Source organism: Achroia grisella, unplaced genomic scaffold (assembly GCF_030625045.1).
Source record: "Achroia grisella isolate CSIRO2021 unplaced genomic scaffold, CSIRO_AGI_Agris_v1 utg906, whole genome shotgun sequence".
Lineage (NCBI taxonomy): Eukaryota > Metazoa > Arthropoda > Insecta > Lepidoptera > Pyralidae > Achroia > Achroia grisella.
The window spans coordinates 1,709,073-1,732,771 of NW_026713064.1; the positions used below are offsets into that span (position 1 = coordinate 1,709,073).

At 30.3% G+C, this 23,699-nt stretch overlaps 1 protein-coding gene across 1 annotated transcript; it reads right to left on the reverse strand.

Moving 5' to 3' along the window:
• Positions 1-1,672: 1,672 nt before the first annotated feature.
• On the reverse strand, positions 1,673-5,155 carry LOC131853819 (uncharacterized). The gene is made up of 3 exons (XM_059204867.1): positions 4,141-5,155; positions 3,628-3,764; positions 1,673-1,855 (listed from the first exon to the last, which is right to left on the reverse strand). Exons 1-3 carry the CDS (start codon positions 4,959-4,961, stop codon positions 1,680-1,682), a joined length of 1,134 nt encoding a protein of 377 aa, XP_059060850.1. The 5' UTR covers positions 4,962-5,155; the 3' UTR covers positions 1,673-1,679.
• Positions 5,156-23,699: the final 18,544 nt, after the last annotated feature.

A 23,699-nucleotide genomic window follows, 5' to 3' on the forward strand; every position in this document is an offset into this window, starting at 1 on the left:
GTATTTGTTGTATCTTGAATGTTGCATGTATTAATCTTACAGTCATCAATTTTTAATAGCAACACCAGGGGCATTACAAATGCGTTGCTGAACTTTTAAGAACAAATAAGGACTTTTTTCAGGTTTCAATATACAGTTTCGGAAATACCATTGCTGGAAAGTGAAAAAAAAATGTGGCTGTTCGTGGCAAAAAGACGTTCAGAATGGTATTTTAGTTTCAGGCGGATAGTACGATGGTGAAATTAAGCAGCTGGTATTAATCCGAACAAGTCCTCAGAACACTCTTCGTAATATATCTATGCGGTAGAAAATGCACAGAGATGCAATTTCTCTCCGCAAAGCCTGACACAAAGACTTTTATTATACATGTCCCCATTAATTATATAAATGTTTGTTACTTCTAATTCTATAAGTAAGAAGTTATGTTACTCAGGCATTATAATAATTATTAAACTAAAATATTCGACTTCATTATAATTCACTATTTTATCACCTTCTAAACAAATCTTAGCTAAACCTTAGTAATGACATTATATTATATTTTCATGATCATGCTGTTAGTGTTTTCTTAGACAACAGGCAAATATTTATTAACACACAATTGCAGTTTACTGCAATTTTCATATCCGAGTACAATTATCTGGAAACGACCCTGTGTGTTAATTTCTATCTAGGGAGGCTTTGTTCTAAGTCATCATCCGTGCTTATCACTGTCTCACCTATTTCCGGACCCAAATAGCTTGCTTTGAAAGCTGTTTCAGTTTTTAAGTCAAGACAGGACAGCAAAACTACATAGTATCTATTAAGTACCTATATCATCGGGAAGGGGGGGAAGGAGTTGTTAGTTCTGGGGAATAGTATCCCCATTGCCAACAATTTACTATGATAGGCCGACGTGGTCCTCCATGGAAACCATCGTGATTAATTCCTGGTGAATTCGTCACAATGGGGTAACTGCGCTAACTCGATTACCATCAGATGGGCCGTATGCCTATTTACTACCTACGTGGTATAAAAAAACTGGTCTAACTTCATGTCCATCCTATCATCCTCCAGTGGTGCCTCGCCAGCGTATACCGTTAGCGCAGACGAAAATAGTATTTCATTATCACCCTTTACGGGAAGTACTACTGTATTGGGTACTCATCACATATTGACAATGTGTGATGAGTACAATAGGCGATGTATATACAGAGTGCTATTAAAGTATATAGATACTGGTTCTCCATTAGCTTATATACAAGTTAGATAAACAAAATATCGTATTTGTAGTTTTAATAAAAATGCACCGCCAACATTAAAAACTAAAATGGAACCTATTGATTATAAAGGCACGGGATTTTCAATATATCCGGTTGATACACTATTGTCATGGTTTTTTTATAAAGACTTCAAAAAAATATAATAACATAAAAAGTGTAGTTACTAGTTGAGTTTTTTGTCAGTTCTTCTCAACTGATGCAGATAGCCGAACTGAACGGTAATAATAAAAAATATGGCTTGCATGACTGACTAAAAGCACAGATAATATAATATTACAATCCTACATATTTACACCAATCGTACAAAATCGTACACCAAGGCGGGTTATTATTTCGGTATAATTTGGAAACAATAATGTATGAAATAACATTTATTGTACATATGTACATATTAACAAACGTTTCTTAAATATACATCTAGAACTTAAGTTTAAAATAATTTGAAGTATGTTTCACCGGTTGTTTTGGTTCCGGCCGTGTTCCTTCTATTAACATTTTAATGTACCTCCCTTGTTGATCCGATGGCAACTTCACCCCCAATACATCGCAGTTGCGTATTATTTCAGTGCATCCGCGTAGGTCTCGATTTTTTACTGGAAAATATAAAACACAAAATTTCAGTACAAATCACATTTATTTTATTATTATACTGGCTTCTGACTACGACTTTTTCCGCATGAACATGAGTGACCGATAGAAAACATAGCATACATAGTGTCTTGCGTGTGAGGATGGCCAATTGAATTTTCAGTAAATAATAAAGTTGGACGACGACAACATCAAAGAATAATATAAGCACAGAGTACAACAATAATTAAATTACTTTTTTTCTATATCTTAGGTATCTGAATACATTATAGGGACTTTTTCAGCTTAAATGTAAATCTTTCATGTTAATTGATTAAGGCGTTAAGACTGGAAGGTGTAATAAATATATAAACAACCTCATTTATTCATTTATATTTTTAGTTTTACTTTTGTATTTTACTCATCTTTTTGTCTATTAAGAGGAGACCACTCTTATCAATACAGCGTATGAGCTATCTGTATAGAGTCGTTGGTTTCAAATAATTTTTGGGTAGCGCGTTTTTAATTATGGGGCAATATTTGAACTGCTTATCGGTAAAATGGTGGTCCCAATTTTGACGTTCCTTTAATAGCCATATTTATAATTATAATTTTTATTATCTACATATAATAACTAACCAGTCTCTGTGGGATTGGAAAAATACACATATAATAAATATGGTTTGTTTCGGTGTAGAATGAAATACTTTTTCAAATATGGTTTCGGATTACCCTAGGCTTACACATAAATACACAATTTCCTCTGTATAATATTAGTGCAAATAATAATATTAAGTGTACTTAATCAAAATAATTATTTGTTAACATAATTTATTTACTTTTCCACGATTCTAATATTGATATTATACTATTCTCAGTGCGAGAGAGTACAACGTTATTGTCTGCATTACAATAACACTTAATATTGTAGTTTCCATTGTTTACGAATTAAAAAATACGTATCTAAATATTTACTGTTTTCGAATAATTATTTATTTACTAGTTTAATATTCGAGTACAAATTTTAAATACATGTTAATAATATATTTCTATTTTATTTATTTACGGCAACCAACAAACCATACACCTTTAACAACATAGAATAAATGTTAAACATCTCAATTTAACGTGCTGCTAACTTGTAGGGACTTCTGACTTTAATAAATTTCTGTGTATTTACAAGCAGTTCACACGTCCCAGGAACTGCTCGAAATTTCCCTCTTTGTCACACAATGGACCGGCACCAACATGGTGAATCCATAAAATGCCAAGATGTTCATCTCATTAAGTCTCAAAAAATTCATAGTCAAAGACCCATATATACATATATTATCCTCACCGTAGTTTCTAACCTTTAAACTGTTTCAATAATCTAAGAATTAATATTTTAAACCAATTCCTTTAATTTACAGTAAAAACAATCAGAACGGTCATTATTATTTTTAGATATTATATACATATAACTCAATATAGATTTTAAATCCTTGTGCATGCTTTTACATGCTTGTATTGGCATGGCATTTTAAAACAGCCACATATTGGTAGTATCATCCGCGACATATGATAATGCGATGTCTGTAGTACTTAGTAATCAAATGTGTAGGCTATTGTTACCACTTACCATCACAAGAGTATTCAGTTTGTTTGCCATTGTAGTTACATAAACAAATCATAGGGATGAAGACATATAAATAATAGTGATTGACCTAGTATTTATTCATCTGTTATGATGTTCATTCATCGGCTTGATGATGAGCTGATTAACTAATAGTAAATAAATATATTATTGTATACTTACATTTGTAATTGAATAAAATTTGTAAAACCTTAACATATTCAGACATCATTTTATATTTGAGTAGACTTTGCAATAGTCGCATCACAGCATCTTCATTATATTCATCCCTTAAAATGCTTATAGTGAAAGCAGTAGCCCTGTAATGTATTAAGTAATACAAAAGTTAGTAAGTCATATTGACATCAATAATTTAGAAATCTATGTTTTTATTTAAACCTAATATTGGATATAATAAAATCTATATTTTTAGTGGATTTATATAGTTTTCTTTTTATAACAGTTCACATACACTTAATAATGAGGTTTATATAAACAACAATATTCATCCCATCTAATGAGAATAATAAAAGTGAATGATTTATTACAAATATTACTCAGTTTTACAGTATCTGTTTATGGACTCAGAATAAATACAAATATGGCAATTTTCAGTGCCATGAATGTACTTAAAACAAACAAACAGAAATTACAAACTGTTATTTATAATATTGGAAAGAATAAATGCAAACTTACTTATCCTTAATAATTTTCTGAAGCATTTCAGAACATTCCAACAGCTCATTTGATAACATTTGATCTGAAAACCATGTGCTGGACCAGCAAATATGCCAAAAACATACTAATGGGTAATGGTCTTCCCATTTCTCACTAAATTCTAAGACATATTTCTTAAATATCATTAACGAAGCCTCCGATCTGTTCTGAACTGAATCATGGATTAGTTCTTTAAATATAGACCTATAGAAAGATCTCAGATATTCATTATTTCTGTATGCCTCCGTCAAAATTGCTAGACCTTTTTCTGAGTTTCCTTTGAAACATTGTGCTTTAGCTAAATAATGCTGAAAATTTCCATTACGTTTGTTTATATAAGGGTCCACTTTGCTACTGTATTTTTGAAGTATTAGAACAGTATCTGGTTTTCCTGCAAAACTGTAATGTTTATAAAGTTTTTTTAAAGTGGGACCACTAATAAACTTACGATTATTTAGACAATCTAACACCAAGATTTCTATAGTTTTGTCTTTGTTTTTTGACAAAAGTTGTAAAAACACTTTATCCAAATGCTCTGTAGTCATACTTGATACATCTTGGTAAGGCGATTCTGCTTCTGCGAATCCCCTTGTCCTTGTGTTTTTAAAGTCAAATTTATTATTTCTATTTACACCTCTGTATCTTTGTATCAAATCATTAGTCAATAAATCTATCGCGTCAAAAGTAGTAGCATAATAGTACGCGATATTCAGCGGGAAATTACTTCTTTTTACAAGATTATTTAAATGGTAAAAATGGTTAGAGGGATTTCTTGTTAATCGCAATCTTATCACATTCATAATTTGTAACCTCTTGTTGTACCAGTCAGCTGTACATTTTAATATAAATGTTTTATAATTCCTTAAACATATTGTTTACTTAATAGAACAATTGCATTATTGATTAATTGTTAAATTATAATAAAACCAATGCAACTTAGTTTTTATTTATATATATTATACGAAAAAAAGTTATATAAATAATAAATATAGTATAGGAAAATAAAAAACAAAACTGGCAGATAACTGACAGCAAAATGAAAAGTGACAGTGACATATCTGACAAATCGTCAAGCCAAATTCACAGCCACACAAAAATTATCACTGAGAATATTAAGAATATTTTACAATTTTAAGATATGTGGTGGAGCAATAAATAACATTATTGTATTTATATACTACTACTATCACTTGTACTATTATTTTCAGTATTGAGAAACCTTGGGGATTTTACCCTTTATTAAGATTTACATAATTACAAAAGAATAATGATTTCAATTGTTTGTGACATCTACCGGTAAGTAGATATTCTTTTATGTTAGTCAATGAATGTAGTTTGTCTATGCAGTCATAGATGGCGCCACGATTAATTAAAGATAAAATTAAACTGCTTGAAAAAAGTAGATAATATAAGTTACAGAAATATTGATTTTAATTTAAGGTTATATTTTTAAATTCCTAATTATTAAATTCTATAATTTTAAATGTAAGTTTTTAATTGGGTTCAAGACCTGTTATTCTTTTAAAACTAACCAATACCAATGTTATTCTTTTAAAACTTGAGACTGGAATGGTGGTAGCGCCAATCGCCGGCTGCGGTTTACGCTGGCGGGGCTTTTTACAGACAAATATATATGTCCACCAGTATGTGCTAACAATATATGCTTGTAAAGCACTAATAGACGATAATAAAATGATAATGATGTTAGGTTAATTAGCCCATTGTGGTGAACCAGAAAATAATGCTGATGGTGTTCAGGTCGACTTGAAACGTTTGTTACTAATAATTCTCTTTCTTCACTTCACTCTTCCCTGGCACGATTGAACTATAACAGTAATATGTCTCCAATTAAAAACTCATAGTAAATTAATTACCCATCATATTACTCAACAAAAACCTTTAGCTATCTACTTCAATCTGGACTTCTGTAGGACCCAGACCAAAACACATTTTTGAAATAAAAAATACTTCAAAAACGGTTTTGGAGTCAATTTTCCTTTTGACATCTAAACATTACAAACAGTTTGATCCAATAAAATCCTCACTGTGGTAATCAAGTGATCTTGTACACTTCGATATTCAATACGTGGAACGGATTACGAATTTTATCTCTATATCGTGTGATGCTCTACTTTTTTTTTTAAACGCGATCGCCGACAGTGATCGTCTGTCGATTAACATGCTGCTATTAGTCGTTAATGCCAAGTGCCCAGCAGGGGTCATCGAAGCCTGACGACGCTATGTGAATATTGTCAGAACTATTGCTTGCTCTCTGTTTGTTGCTACGAATAAAAAATGCATTATTAGACAATGGTACACGAATCTCCCAATGGTTATACATTAAAAAAATATTAAAATATTAAATTAATGTTAATATTTATGCTACTAAACTGGCAGATAAATACAAAAATTCGCACCGTGCCGTCATAATGACTAAAGATAGCTAAAAACGTAAATAAAACATTATATACATATTACATAAATTCAGCTCAATGGATTTATTTGACTAAATCTTTTCAGATTGCTACAATAATTAGACATCAATTAGGGAAGTAAAAAACATTACGACTACAACAGTAAACATGAATTAAATAATAGTAATAAATTTAGATATATTTATAAATAAATAAAACCATTAATAGGGTGCGAAGATTGAAACCCGCAGAAGATGGAAGAAAAAATTGTACCTAAATAGTTTACTTCCTACATCGGACTCTTCCGAATACGTAACTTCTCTCTTTTTATCCTATCACAATATGTAGTTTTACCATAAATATTCTTAACAAGCTAAATATACCATCAGAGTACACGACCCTATTAATACAAACAATTTATGGTCAAATTATGGTAATACTTAAAAAAAGGAGCATAACTCTAAGTACATACAATTTTGATAATTTATGGTCACGTTTTGTAGGTACAATTAAAGACCTTGTTTACCAATTGTAGTTTATATAGATAACTATATGTGTGTTATAATTGAATAACTTAGAATAATAGGAATAAAATTTCTTCGGACTAAAGCAACCGATAAATTATCTTAATATTCTTATATTACAATAAAGTGTTTATTGTTGACTCGAAACTACGATGGCTTAATTGTTTAATATTATCACACTTATTACGGTTTGTTAATTTACCGGCTCGGTGCTTTAGCAGTTTAGCACATCATACTTCTTCTAGTCGCGAGTTCGGGTAAGGACTGACATAAGTACGGACATGCCTTTGTATTTATGAATATGACTGCATGTATTTCTGTGGGTATTTTCTCTGTATATATTTACAAAAATATATGTATATAAGCATTCGCATCAGTTGTTTAGTACCAACAACACAAACTCTGCTTTGCATGGGACTAGATAGTCTTGTGTAAATTCTTATAATTAATCATTTCTGGTCATTAAGTCGCTATTTATTACAAAAGTCTATATACATGAATAGGTCCACTGAGACGCCTGTGATAGCTCTAATACGTGAGACATATGTGCCCATTCCTCGTATAAAGTCTAGTCTATATCCACATATTTATATTATATAAACTTAGGAGTACTAAGTATATATAATACAAATATGTGGATATATTTTGACATAAGTGACCATATTATTTTGATTATGTAAATATCTAACCATAAGCTTCCAAAACGACCCGTCTGATTCAACACATTGACTTAAGTTGGTGACGACTCTAATCTACTTTAAGTCATACAACAAATATATTACTGGTACTTTGACCACAGCTTTAATTCCATAAACGGTCTTATATCTCAGTATTAACTTATTTATTCGTCTCTTAGTGTAATAGACATATTTCGAAATAAGTCATGCTCTATAACAGTCATCGTATAATGCAGAAGACAATACCTCACGGTCAATTAATGTGGTAATTAGTGGCATCAAAATGGGATTAACACTTTCTTCGTGATACATAGATCAAAGCTCGGTGTAGATGAATGTTATGCGAACACTGTAACAAGACCTCTCTACTCTTTTACCGTTCCTATAGCAGTATTACAAATACATCCGCGTTGGGGTGTCTTTAATAATTGGTCAGGATGTCGTGTCCTGGCGTATACAATTAAATACCCGCAGGCATACGGCAGAATTCCCTTTAATCGAATGAGTTATGCTTCGTTATACAATATGAATGCAGTTGTTATGTTTATAAGAGGATTCTGTGTAGACTCGTTATTAATGAAAATGTTTGTCGCTGTCACCACCCTACAATTATATATCCACTTTATTGGTGTCAAAATTGTTCGTTACGAATGGTGCTTACAAATTTATGGACTAATGATAATTTAAATGGCATGTGTAGATAATAATTTAGGAATAATATATATTTTTATAAGTAATTATTTTGACGGCCTAGGTTGACTAGCAGTTTAGCACACCGCTTTACTTCTTATAGTGACAGGTTCGATTCCCAGTACGGTACAAACATATGGTTTTATGAGTATGATTGTTTCTAATGTTCCGGATGTTAGCCAAGGATATTATTATTATTAATTAGAATGACGAACAAGCTGATATCTCACCTGATGGTAAGAGGTAACCATCGCCTACATACATACATGAATAGCACTACTGACAATAATTTATCATGTGGCTCCCACGATACCACTCATATATTGATATATCCTGTAATTTTACATTTTTATCGATTAAAATGTGCCTTTATAATATATATGAGTTAAGATAATCTTTACCTTTTAAAATTTATATTTCTCTAAAAATATATAAGAAATATTTAAATATATATATTATTATATATATGTAAATATATAGACTCATCATCTGCTTCTTCCTTATCCCTTTTATATGGGGTCGGCGTAATATGATTTTCTCTTCCATTCATCTCTGTTCGCAGTCATCCCGTTATTTACTCCCTTTCTCACCATATCATCTTTCACACAGTCCATCCATCTCCTTTTCGGTCTTCCTCTACCTTATAACCATCCACATTCATATGTAACACCGTCCTTAGAATATGAATATGAATCTAAAAATATAGACTATTCCATATATTTCTGTAGCACTGCCTATTATAAACCCATTGTCACATTTCAGCGTATGACTGAAGTCACAAAGTCACAATGCTTGTCGATTTCGATACAATCTGAATCGTTGAATGGAATATCGATTATGGGCTGTCTAGGACGCTGTGTTACCCTTATTGTCCTGTCTACAACCCCATCATTCGGAGATGTTGAACTAGGCGTGGTTGTTGAACAAAGGCTTTATACACAGAGTTGTTTATAAGCTTGCTAGTCTGCGCGCATTACTTTCCCTGTAAATTTAATTTGATATTTTGTTGCAACAAAAATCAAGTTTGTTTTGAAATATACAGAGAGAGTGAGTAGAGTTAGAGTAGAGTTTTGTAACAAATTCTTATATATAAATGGACTGTAATCTATACAAATAAGTAAAATTACAGTATCTGTAAATTCAAATCAACAGTTTTTCACTAAATGCATGTGAAAGTATATACGGCACAATATATATTATATAAAAAAATGTCTGTCTCTCTGTCTGTTTGTTTTTTCAAATTCTGAAACGGACCGATTTTGACGAGATTTTAACTCGTAAAGTGATGTATTGGCTATAACGACGAAGGTGTGACGACGGTGTCTTTGACTACCCAAACTGGGATAACAGTACCGAAGATATAGTATTATTATTGCAAATGCGAAAGGAAAGTAGATACTTAAGTAAAAAAACGCCATTACTATCACATTAGTGAGAAAAAAAATGTAATATACGAAATTAGAGGTACCTACTTCCGACAAAATGAAATAACTAAAATTAACACTGTAAATATTGTTTTTAGCAGTATCTAATGATAATATAATATAAGAAATCAGGTGGCAATAATAAAAACAGTGAATCGATACGCAAGCCGTTTATTCAAAGTTCCTCTTTGTTCTAACTCCAGCGCGTAACTAACTAACGTTCTGAACCGATTACCCCTTTTTAAGAAAAAAGGGTAGTCATTTCATTCCTTTCCTCTATCTATCATTACACTACAATTATACGAAATGGTGGAACATATAATACTTAAAATGGTTTTAGAAAATAACATAATTAATTAGCATTTCCTTGTAGATATTGTATCATTATTACATTTTTATAATATAAATAAGTTATGAAATAAACACGAATGTCTCTAATCTAACTAATTGTAAGATGGCGCTGTATAGTCAGTACAATACTTGATAGTTTCCTATTTAATCATTTCATAAAGATAATATATAGACATATAAATTATGTCTTACAATAATAATATGATAAAAGTCTCGATACTTCACGTAAATAATAATTATTAAATAAAAAAAATAGATTGACAACTTATCGGCGAAATGAAAATGTTCACAGAGACTCATTGACAGTTTGATGCGTATCGTTATCTGAGACGTCGGTACTCCGGAGCGATAGGAGCTTTTTATCAATCTGCTGTCTTTATTACATACGCTTTTGAAATATTATGTATTTGTAGTTCCGACTTTAACTATCACTTAAATTGTCTATTTAACGCAACTGCTTGCCATTTTTTTTGTATGCTATATTAAAATTATGATAATAAAGTGAATTGATTAATTTCAAATTATTGTTTTTTAAGATTTGCCATATCATATTACTACGGTAAAATTCAGAAGATTATGTGAAGATCTTTTAATCTGTTAGCTACTAAACTTGTATCCCATTACATTTTGGTAAAGATTATAATTTTATAATCCAGTATTTCGTGTATTGAATATGCTGCCATATCGATAAATTATTTTATTGGATTTGTCAGTACAAAAGATGTTTGTCATTGTGTATCAAAACGATAATTTACTATACAAAACACCTTTATCCCGCTATAAATATCTTTATCTATGATCCCTTCTCATCTCATTAGTATGGGATAACAAAAGAAAAGATAAGCAAATAAATCACGTCCTGCTTAAAACGGGGGTGGTCAATGAAAGCGTAATCTATGGCTTAATTTAACACTTAGTATTCAATTAATATTAGGAAACTAAATATTAACCTTATGCTTTAGATATAAGATTCTATTTTGTTTAATGGATATCTGTTATTGGACAGTTTGCAATATTTTGGACATTGTTACCGGACTTTTGTCACATACTAAATAGTGGGTATTGTCCTTTTTTAAAATGATATGCCCATTCAAACTGTTTATAAGGTGTAAACGTATCAATGGATAGTTGTATAAAAAGTAGTAGTTTTTATATACTTACCTAATACATACCTATATTATATTAATATTTATGTATATTTATAGACATATATATTTGTTGTTATTTTTTACGTGCGCCACCTACTCTTTTATTGTTTTTACTTTCTATATCCACCCCAAGATTGTTTGGAAGAGATTGCTTAGTGATATGACTGCCTTTTGTATCTGTTAATGTATTAATTTTTTTTTGTTCTGTAACTGGTACACTGAAGATGTGCTCTTAATTGTAAATAAAAAAATAAACAAAATTCCTTAAATTGAGAAGAATGCGCCATGATGTAACAATAAACAAATTTTCAGATTTATTATATTACACTAGAAAGAAAGTATTATTCTACACAATTTCCATCACGTTAGCTTTTTTAAATGTCTGTTTTTTATTAACAACAATAAGAAATATAATTTAATTGTTACAATTAGCAAAGAAGCACACTTTACACATGTATATAGTATACAAAAACTGATGAATTCTGAGCTCCTTTCTTTTAATTCAGGGGAAGTACCAAATAACACGTTTCATTTACTTAATTGAAACAAGCGTGCAAAATTTGTACTTAACAGAAAGTACCTAAGCATGTGAGCGTTGGATGTGGATCTAATAACACCTCGGGTATAGAGGTCAAACCGCTGCGGTTGTGGTGACTCAGATATTGGAGCAAGCTGCAAGGTGAAAATAATTCCTGGTCCGTTTGGTATACGATACCGAATATAATCTGCGCTTATGAATGAATATAATCTAAACTTACACTGGTTTTATAAAATTTTAACGATCTTTTTAATGTCGCAGACTAGACAAATAAACTATATAATAATAATAATAATATAATAAACTTTATTAGCCAATAAAAAAACTTTTACATTTAATACACATTACTGTGAACCACACACTAGACATGCAAGTCTGTATCGTGTGGTAATATTATAAATGACAATTTTCACAATTAAACCGCTGAATAAAACACATAAATGTAAGTTGTATTATATTATAAGGACGGACATGGGCTTTTTTTTAAACATATACTAAATATTACAATGCTCAATATACATGAACCCCGGACTAGGCGAACCTGTATCGCGGGAATCAAAAAGAGAAATGCCAGATACATATCACATCATAAGAGTCTGCAATAAACACTAGCTATCTATAGAACCTACCTTTTATCTTGACAAATAGTCTGGAAATGGATGAAATAGGGGTTGAAGATCTGCGCATAGGCAGTGACAGCTAACAGCTAATATTTAATATACTGTACTAATTTATAACCAATGTATAGAAACTAAATTTATATAAATTTAGTTAATTCGATGATCACTAACCGTAACCGTACTAATCGTACTAACCGTAACCGTACCCGTATAACTTTTTTGTTTGTAAACCAATTTGAAAAAAGTCACTATATTTTAAGAAAAGCTTACTACGTAAATTAGCGAAAAGTAAATAGCCGTTTCTTACAAGTGTGATGTGGTACCAGACTGTGTTTAATATCAAAATATGTTATTTAAAATTTTACAATTCTAATTATTGATAAATATACAAGTATGACATTAGTATGAAACAAAGATATATGTTTTAACACATCTGTGTAGTCAATTAACAGAATCAGATCATCATCGCAAATAGCATTTCTCGAATATAGATAGAAGTAAATTTATCAACGGTCATTATTTACATTATCACTGATTTGGTTAGCGCGTCGCTCTCAATGATAGTTGCTGCTAAAGGCGCCGATCGCATAAATTGTTTAAGGAAAACAGACCGCCCACAGACTCGCGAATATAGAAGCAGTTAATATGACGCTTTTGATTAACTAGAAGAGTTGGAGTCCTATAAAAACCAATAGTATATTGCTAAAGTAAAAACAACACGGCTCTAAACTAGACTAAATAATTTGAATTCCGCTAAAAAGTATCTTCTGTGTTAATCAAGGATATGCTTTATTTGTGCACCAAATTTCAACTACATAATTCTTAACATATATTAATCGTTACATTACAATTTATTCCATTTATATTACTTTGTATACTATGAATACCATTAGACATAAAATCCTATTTTCAGGCTAAATACTTTCCTCAGTCTTAATAAAATAGTTCTACACTATTTTTGTTTCGTACACAGTCTAAATTAATTGATAACCTTTATCCACGTAACAGTTATTCCATGTCATGGATCACATCCTAAAAGATGTATAGGTATATTAGTACCAAGACCAACGGCTTTATTATAGCCACTAAATCTAATTTACCTATTTACCTAGTTTACTCTTATATGCTAACTATTTTCTTCATTCAAAGTAACAAAACATTCCAATAATGAATAATGTATTTGTGCAGGCTTTAGCTTTTATGAATAAGCTCCCAATGTATATTTTATAAAGATGAGCCTAGTACAAAAATAGAACTTTATATATTACGGTAGGGTGCCATAAATACAAAAGAAATGTAGAAAAAATCCATTTATTTGATGTTATAATACCCCATAGATACACCATAAGTATTTTGACTTTTGACAAAAGTAGGATAAACAATAGTTTACGTCTATAGTCGCGTGCTCACAAAGACTGATTAATTACTGTCGGCGCTCGCTGAATCATTTGCTGACATATTGTGTAGTTACATAAGTTCAAATCACTGGATGGATGGTATGTGTGTAGAGCAGCTATGTAGAATTCATATTTGACCAACTATTGTTACTAATTTAATCGAAAATTATAAGTAAACTAGTCTAGTTCCTGTACATGTGATTTTGATTTCAAATTTACAAGTAGTTTAAAGTTATTACAATCATTTCACTGTATAAACCGTTAGTTATGTTTTAGCTTAAAAAGTATTTGTTTAGAATATATATTTTCTTTAATATTAAAAATGTATACATATATATAGATGAGTCACTCTAGCGAATTGGAATGGAAATGAAAATTATGTTGAACAATTATTTTAGCTTTTATAAATAAAATAACTAAGTATTCTTTTTATTAAAGGTAAAATAATTATTTCACTTCATTTACTACTCCTTTAATTCATCTCTGTGTTTTCTCAACAGCTAGTTTGGCCAATGACATAGTTAAACAAGTCTATCAGCAGTATTTACTATTGTCCTACGAACGTCCAATGGCATCCACTTTGTATTTTTTCGTAATTGACATTTACGACTACAATCGGTGCAGATGATACATTGATGTCGGTTTGTGCTATTTTTATACAAAATTAGAATAGGCGTTTTCAACGAGTATTTTTGCTTCTGATGTCATTACTACTTATATATATATATATACAGAATACTCATATAACAAAATTTACAACAGTTGGACTCCAATTAAGGTAGTAATATGTTTCGATGAATTATTAACCAGAAATTCGGGTAAAAACTATCCAATATAATAATTTAAAGTTGAAATATATGTGTGTATTAAATTTTATTTAAGTCCATTCATTAAGTTTTGTGAGAAAGTAGCACTGATCAAATATTCATAAGATTTTTTTTTGTAGATAGAGATTAATCCGGAATATTTCTAATCTTATCTTATCATGGAATAATTTTATCACAATTTGATCCTTTTTTTTATGTATACGTCAGTCTAAAATTAAACACTTAAAACATGTATCCCATTTTGAGTCAGTTGTTTTTTATGTATACTATACTTAAATTTAATATTAACAGCGTCATATTAATGGCCCAGCACCTAACATATTTAAGACGACAACCTAAGCTTACTCTATGTATAGAGATGCAATTAATTTAGTAGGCCAAATCATTGCCTACTGTGGGGTTAGTTTATGACGCGGCGAAATCAAAGACCGATCGATAAGATTACAGATAGCCTTTAGTGCTCATTGAATAAACTGTTAATTATAGTGAGTACCAATTAATTACTATATGGATTGTTTAAAATTTGAAACGATTGTCATGTTGCCAATCTAAACTACTAGTTTTGGGTTTTATGGAAAATTATCATTATTTGTGCTGCGACTGTCGACAGTTGCTAGAGAAATAATTTAATTCAGTTAATTAAAATTAGCCCTACCATTGCTTGTTTCGGATGTATAGTATATGTGATGCAGGTCATATTACTAATATATAGATGTAATTTAAGATTATGTAAGTAATTCTTTATGTGATTGTGACAACCGTATCAATATTCATTGTGTAGGTTAGAAGAAGAATGGGGATACAGAGAGATGTCAGAGATATCAAGGAATGAAAAACAGTATTTCTATTTATTGTGCATATTCGAAAAATATGATCTTGGCTCTACGTAGCTCGGTTTATTTTTCCACTTGAAATTTTCCCTAAAATCGGCCGCATCGAATTTTGTGTTATGTAACTTTATACTCTCCATGTAGACATTATATAGACTATATTCTAACATAAAAATACAATATAAAGGATGTAAAGGTTTAGCTTACATTTACTACTATATCGTAATGTGCTGTTATCAAGTCCTAAAATTGGATTAAAAAATAATCTAATATTATTAGATTTAGCTTTATATATGATCCTTGCTTTAAAGCCAATGACACAAACGGTAATTCATTACAAGTTTACTTATAGAGAATAGTATCAAAGGTTAAGATATTGGAAAATAATATCATATAAACAATACGTATCTTCTCAACCATCGAAGATCACGAATCGTTGTTATAAAGAATATTCTAAATGTACTTTTAGTTCATCGAGACAGTCGCCAATATCACCCATAAAGTATATTTAAAACACAACGTTTTCACGGAACAAACAATGAACAATGACTGCCCCAAGTGTATATAACAAAGGAATATGCTCTGAGCTTTCAAACTGAGTTAAGTTCCGTGCAAGTCAACAGAATAGTTTATTTCCTCGATATTTTATTTTATACATACATAGACAACGTTCAACAACTGATATTCGATATATTACCATCATAAATATGCATTCTAGCCACGACCACTGCAAAATGCTCTCTGAATATAGAGGAAGTGGAATTTCTAGGCGCCTGTACATTTTTCATGAGTTTGCTTTAAGTTATAATTTCACTATGTCACGTGTCGTGGTTTATTTCTCATATATTCACCGTGATGGACTGACTGATCTGACCTCATTCTCATTTACAGTCCTAAATCTATATGTATCTCGTATTGATTAATAAGAAGAATGAATTATAGAAATCTATTGTGAATGTTATAATGTCTTGTTATCCATGTGGGATAGACAATTAGTACGCGTCGCTGTTTCTCACTTCTTAAAGGAATTAAATAGAATAATAGATGTATGGATACGACGGTTAATATTTAAAACGTTTATTTGCAAATCTTCGGCATTTTATAAATATATTGGGAATTATTTAATTTGTTAATTAATATAACTAAATTGTATTCTTTTTTCAGGCTTTCTAACTTAGGATTTTTTACTCCAATGCCCAAAAATTAATATTTTTGGAGGCATAAAAACGTTTCTTTTCTTAATTAGATTGTCCAAAACAAGAAAAGTTTAATAAATTGCAGAGAAGATTTAATATTTTGTATAGATAAAAGGAAGAAATTTTTTAATTATTTATAATCTTTATAAGATAATGGCTTAATGGATAATGTTTTTCTATAATTGACTTTCAGATTGATACCATCGATATAATAAATAACAATGCGCATATAAATATCCTTCGTTAATATAAAAGCACATAAAATAGTCTTACATAAAACCATTTACCTAAAATTTGATCAAACACGAGTCCTTAGTTTTGTTGTTCTGATAACCACAAACTAACGTGCGGCGTCATCGCGGCGTCACCGCAGCGGCGTCTCTGATGCTGTCGGCTGCATTTGCAACACATCATCGTGACAACGCTATACATACTATACAACAACTTCTGTTCGAGAGTTAGTACAACACTATTATATAAATGACGTCATAAATGATGATAACTTAATTTTACCGTAAACGAAAAGTAAGAGGGTAACTCTTATTGTTACAAACTGTTTTATGTAAATGTTTTATTGAGTTCGTATATTTATAATAATTATATAGTTTTATCTATCTTTTGCTCTCGTTCTTGTTCTCCTATCGAATTTATAGAGTGTCATGTATCTTTGGTCCTTCGAGCCGGATTTGAATCAGAGATCCTACATAATTCCGTACACTTGTCATTGTATATTTTAAACCTAGATGCAAAAACGGGCTGTTATAAGTCTGACGTATTCTATATATGTGTATATCTGTAGCATCGTAGCCTCGAAATAAATGGACAGATTCTGACGCGTTTTTTTAATAATCATGAAATTGTATGTTTGTACTTTACACAATTTATCAATCATTTCGATTTGTTATCATTTTCAAATTATCTAATTCGAATTATTTTCCGTCAATTTTGAAAATCGAATATTCAATGTAAAGAGATTTTAAAGAGTAGAATGTCTTTTACATTTTACATTTTGTTTTTGTGATTTTATTGTACATTTTAAATTTGATTAGAAAGTAAAGATGCGTTCACACAACGCTAATCATCGCACTACCTATATTTAGCGATCACGGAGCAACAGAATTCGGTAAATGATAAATGATACTGTGTGGTATTGTATTTCTCGATGGTCGTGGGGCGTGTGAAATGCCACTACTTTGGACACATTCTCGTATTTCAACATTCCTACTCGTGTTTATTTTGTTATGGTCTGATTAGATCCCAAAAAGTAAAAAAATATTTTGGTGAAATGTACTTAGCAAAACAGTTTTTAGTCATGATTATTTAGGAAAGAAGTAAGATAAAAATATATAAACATTAAATATGTGCAATCACTGCACAATGGCTTAATTTAGCTAATTAGCTTTGATACCACTGATTCCTCTTAATAATATGGAACATACTCGTATAAGAGGAGTATTTTATAAGTGTACATACGTTCAGTTGTATCCCGTCTTTGAAAATAATTTAATATATTAAAAAATTGTTTATCTTTTTTTGTCATTACTTATGTTACTATTTGCGACCGGTACAGTGTGGAAAAACATCCTTCTTTTGTAACGTCGTTCTCTCACGTGTCATATGACAATCAATTCTGAGGGAATAAAAGGGCAACATTATTAGAGGCAAACAGTAAATAAATAAACCTCTTTCGTCGTCAGTCTTATCTATTTCGGCTGCCAAGCAGCATGCTTTATAAGTTCTTTTTAGGTAGACAGGAGATAAGGTAACCCAATTGTCTACACGAGGACGAATATGCCATATCTTTGTCCTCCAAAATGGCAAAGCGAGAGCGGTATCTCGGGTGTCGCCAATTACATTGCAAAAAGCAGTCATTCCTCAGTTAATATTACTGTGCCCAATAATGTTATTACCGTATATATCAATACAGAATACAACTTACAAAGCAAGCTGTTAATAGCAGAAGTAGGTGAGACAAAACAGGTGGTTGAGGTCATATAGTAAATATGTTGTCGTGACTGATTATTTTAGTGGTGACAGTATACGTAGAAAAAGGCTAAGAAAACGGGAAGACAGGTTTGTCATAATTGTTTACATCCACATCAATCAGTCTCCAGTCAATCAATAACTAGGACGCCTATAACAGTGTCGAAATATCGATAGGACATAAATAACATTATCACGGTAGGTATATCCGTAAAAAGTTTTCCTTTGGTACCTAAACTCATTTTAAATATGTAGTTAAAAATATTCCTTTGGTTATCTGATATTACCATACTCTTTGGCATATACTGATAGTGTAGTGTAAATGGTATCATCGCACCCGAAGAAGTTTTATTTCATAAAAGCTGGATATTTCAATCTCTTATGTTGCTTGTAATAGGTATAAAGGCTTGGGTCTACTGTACCAAGACATTGTCCGATGATTTGGTTGTAAAATAAGCTTTATTATATAGAATTGTCCTATAAAATGCATGGATGAACGTTATACAATTAATAACAAAGAAGAAATAATATTTTTTTATACTCTAAATAGGCTATCCAACACTAAAAGAATTTTCAAAACTGATACAGTGGATTCATCTCCTGTACCACTCATTAGATTTTGAAGTTTATTTTATTTTTTTTGAAAAAAATTGCGGACACGCAGAGTCCTGAACTTTCCCACTTTATAATATTAGTATAGGTAAATTGTAAAAATTTGGTTTACATAACCATATCATTATTAATATTCTAAAATTATTTCTGTAGGTACACCGATATGCATAAAAGCAAATATACCGAAGGTATAAGAAATTGCGAGCAAAATCAGATAACTAACAAATGTGTATCATAGTGTCATTAATTAGAAGAAAGTGTCAGTCCACCACACTATTTACATTCACAAACAAGACCAGTTCACCTAAGATCAGGGATGCCACTGTATGAAAATTTCATACTGGTACGAGATTTTTGGTCTTCGGTAGTAGAATATTTTCATGCTCGTAAAAGTATGTACGAGAATTTGATCTACGAAAATCGATAAATTAAATTCTATGATATTGTAGTTAAATTAATCTTTTATTAATATATAATTTCATATACAAGTTCTTCGTACGAGGCTAGATGTTTTAAGATTGGCCACCCTAGCTAAGATCTACTCGTTAGTCGCCATTCACGACACGACTCGCGCGAAGTACCTACCCTTGTTTAAATCTTCAAACCATGTAATGTATGTGTATTATAAATGTAAAATCATAGGTATATATATATATATGTAATAAATATAACACTGTTGAGTGAAAAAGTGTCGTACTACTAATTTTATACGATGTATTTTTGTATTTTTTTATGTCATGCTGTTTTTTCACGATTATCATATATAATACTTTGTTATTTATTTATTTCAGATTTTCGGCGTATTTTTACATATTTAATTACATGTGTTAATTTTATTTTCGTCTTTTACTGATAATATTCACCAATAGTATCTCTAAAATTTTACTCATGATCCAAATATTTTAAATTCCAAGTCATGTACTTTACAGTCTGGTATACTATTGCAGCCTAAATTTTTTTATTTTATAAGATAATGTAGGAGCAATAATAAAACTACGTCTGATATAATGACTTACCAAAGAAAAGGTTTTTTTGTAGATATGTATATAAGTTTATGTAATTAAATGTCAAGGCATTTAATTTTTATACGTACAAAAGCAACTTTTATTACATGTCCTTAGAATTTATAGTAGATGCTGTGAGCTGTGATGCATGGCAATATGGACTGATGGATAATGGCCATCCTGTTATTTAGTACAGATATTAGTAATTCCTCAGAAATTCTCGACTATAAAAAATATTTGTGATAGTAATGCCACTGCAATAAGTACGGTAAATGTGTATGACAATAGTGTATGTTAAAATGTATGTTTGGCAGAATCTTTCATTTCTAAATCAAATTAAATACATATTTAGAAATTTATGCCTTGATTTAATTGAATGGCTCTAAAAATATGAAAAAAAATGTATAAAGGTTAATCAATCTAAAAATAGATGTGCCAGTTTCCATTAGATTTCTCATTTTCCAAATATCATCTGTGAACGACACACAACCAAATATTTGTATGCGTAAGACGAGAACCTCGCGTGGGTGTCCACAGTACATATCTCTATCGCACCGGTGAAACGACACTGTATCAAGACTAATAATTATGCAATCACAAAGTGTTTGGAATACAAAACATTTGTAAGATTGGCAATTAGAAGTCTCGGCCAAACTTCGCTAAGATTAAAATACTTCTATACGCAGCTCGACTTGGAGCAGCCATTTTAGAGTACTCTGTTTAAAAACATTAGAAGAACCATTATTTTATAAAGGGAATATTTCTTAAAGATATATTTCAAAATAGTAAAGTTAAAGACTTGTAAACTTTGTTACGTTGAAAATTTTTGTTAGCGCTGTAAATGTAAACTCTTCGAATTTCCTAATTTAAAAACGCAAACGGAACCTTATATTGTTTTTATGAATCTTCATTTACAAAGTTGTAGAATTAATTTAAATTAAATGTGTCATTACAATAATATATAAAGTTCTTGTACATATTGTACATGTTATACAATTAGAACATAAAAAAATATAAAAGTTTAATTAGTGGTACTTTTGAAAAGATAAACTCATTCCATGTTATTCCTATATTGTAATCTGAATGGTATAACATCATAATTCCACTGTTTTCAGTATATTTTAAGCATACCTACTTACAAAAGATGAATGATGAAAATGATATAAAATTATACAACTCTATGTAAACTGTGCAAATTCTGTTAGTATTATAATATCAAATAAATCAGTCTATAACGGAACCCTTATACAATAGTCAATACTCGCAATTGTTAAGATGTTTAGGAAAATGATATGCCCTCACGTATGCTTTTGTTCCATTGGTAAAACATGCGTAATGAGTTTGTAAGTACATTAAGAACGTAGCTGTCTGTCACTTAATTATCCAGTGTCCAAATTCTTGCACATAAAGCGATACTAGGCTTTATTATTAACGTATATGGTTTAGTTTGATTTGCCATAATCGCATAACTCATGGTACGAAACATGAATATTATTAACTAATAATCATGGTGTATTATGTTTCTAATTAAACCGAAGGGTTTATTTTACTTGTTAAATATTTCGTGAGAGTGTTATATTAATTGGGACTATTAAGACATCGTCCTTGCCCAGAATTGCAACGTCGTGATCTACCGTCCATTTTTGTCTGTAACAATTTCTGGTCAGTGTACACAAAGTAACATTTAGCTAGAACGATTAGCATTGATAATAATTTTATTATCTGTATAAACAGAACCATTAACATTTTGGAGTTGGAATTTAATACTATATAGATATGCTTCTGGCGGAAAAATATGAAATAATTAAAATATTTTTATTGTATAAAATCTTTTATTTCATAAAATATAAATTAAACTAAGTTTATATAATAACATGTAAATATTCATATTTCAAGTCACAAACCTAATGAGAAACTATTTGATTTTTTTTTTTGGACATTGTACCCGTCTGCGTATACAATTTACACCAATAGAGAATGAGGAAAATGTGAGCACGAGGTCTGGTGAGTTAGTTCATCATGACAAATTCACCAGGAACTTATCACAATAGGTTCCAGGGGGCACCGCGTGGAGGGCAACCTGGTATATTGCTCAATGTGGTATATTGATATCATTGTATGTATGATGCTATTAGATAAAGGTTTAGTGTTTTTAAAAGAGTGGTTATATATATTTAAGAAACAATTGTACGCAAATACATATATACCTACATATTAATTTGATATGAAGGATAGATAGATTAATTAAAGAATTGCTGTTCTAAAAAATATGCGTTAATACATGTTATAAATATAATTTAAAACAAATATATAAAAATCTACTATTAGCGAAATAATATAAATATAACGAGAACATAAATAAATTCACGTTTTCTCTCGGAAATGAGTTGAGACATTGACGAATTGTTGGGAAATGGGAAATTTCAATCAAATGACACTATTCTCACACTAAATTGGGACGCGGCTATGGCTACTCTTGGACACGTCAAATGAGGTTTCCACGCATCAACAACGCTCAATGTTGAATGGGAATGCAAACTTATTAGCCATATGTACCTGCCAACAAAACATTATATAATTTTGTAATGTGATACTTCTATTCTCAATAGTTAATAATTTTCTTTTGTAAACAGAAACAATAATACCTGTTCCTTTGAATTCTGGTCAGTCTATACATCAATAAATTGATGTCTAGAGAACAGAATTCAAAGGTTTATTCAAAAAGATTTAGTCAGATCTGGATCAAATTTATATGGACACCACAAGAGAAGCACCATCTGCTTAGACCAACAGCTTTGTAAAGTGTCACATCATAAGCTGAGTGTGAATTTTGTATAGTTTTATTGTGATTAGACTTTTTACAATTTAATTTTTATTAAAATAATCAGAATTATTAACAATCGATAAATATATACTATATTACAAAAATAACCGATCTACTCAAATAAATGAATGTGTTACGACTAAAATATATGAATAGACTAGAGAAATAAGATATATAGATAGACAATATATTTCTACATGATAAGTATTGATAAGACAGAAATCAAAATATCTATTAATTTATAGTAGTGTTTTACCTTTGAATCCACTCTATAAAAACAAGACATACACATATGAGTACGGGTATGTGTACATATATTCATCGTTTTGAATAAAAGAATTGGCTAGACAGAAAAATCTGTAAAGTCATAAAAAATACGATCGATAAAACAAAATAAAGAAACTTAATATACATTATATATTTTCAATACATATAGTGGAAATATATGAAAATAATAAACAATATGAAATGTAAATAAA

Bases quoted from the DNA above. Each gene is read 5' to 3' on its own strand.
- LOC131853819 (XM_059204867.1), bottom strand. From the start codon at position 4,961: ATGAATGTGATAAGATTGCGATTAACAAGAAATCCCTCTAACCATTTT. The intron at 3,765-4,140 runs GTAAGTTTGCAT...AATACATTACAG, and splicing joins CAGAAAATTATTAAGGATAA to GGCTACTGCTTTCACTATAA. The intron at 1,856-3,627 runs GTAAGTATACAA...TATATTTTCCAG, and splicing joins AATTTTATTCAATTACAAAT to TAAAAAATCGAGACCTACGC.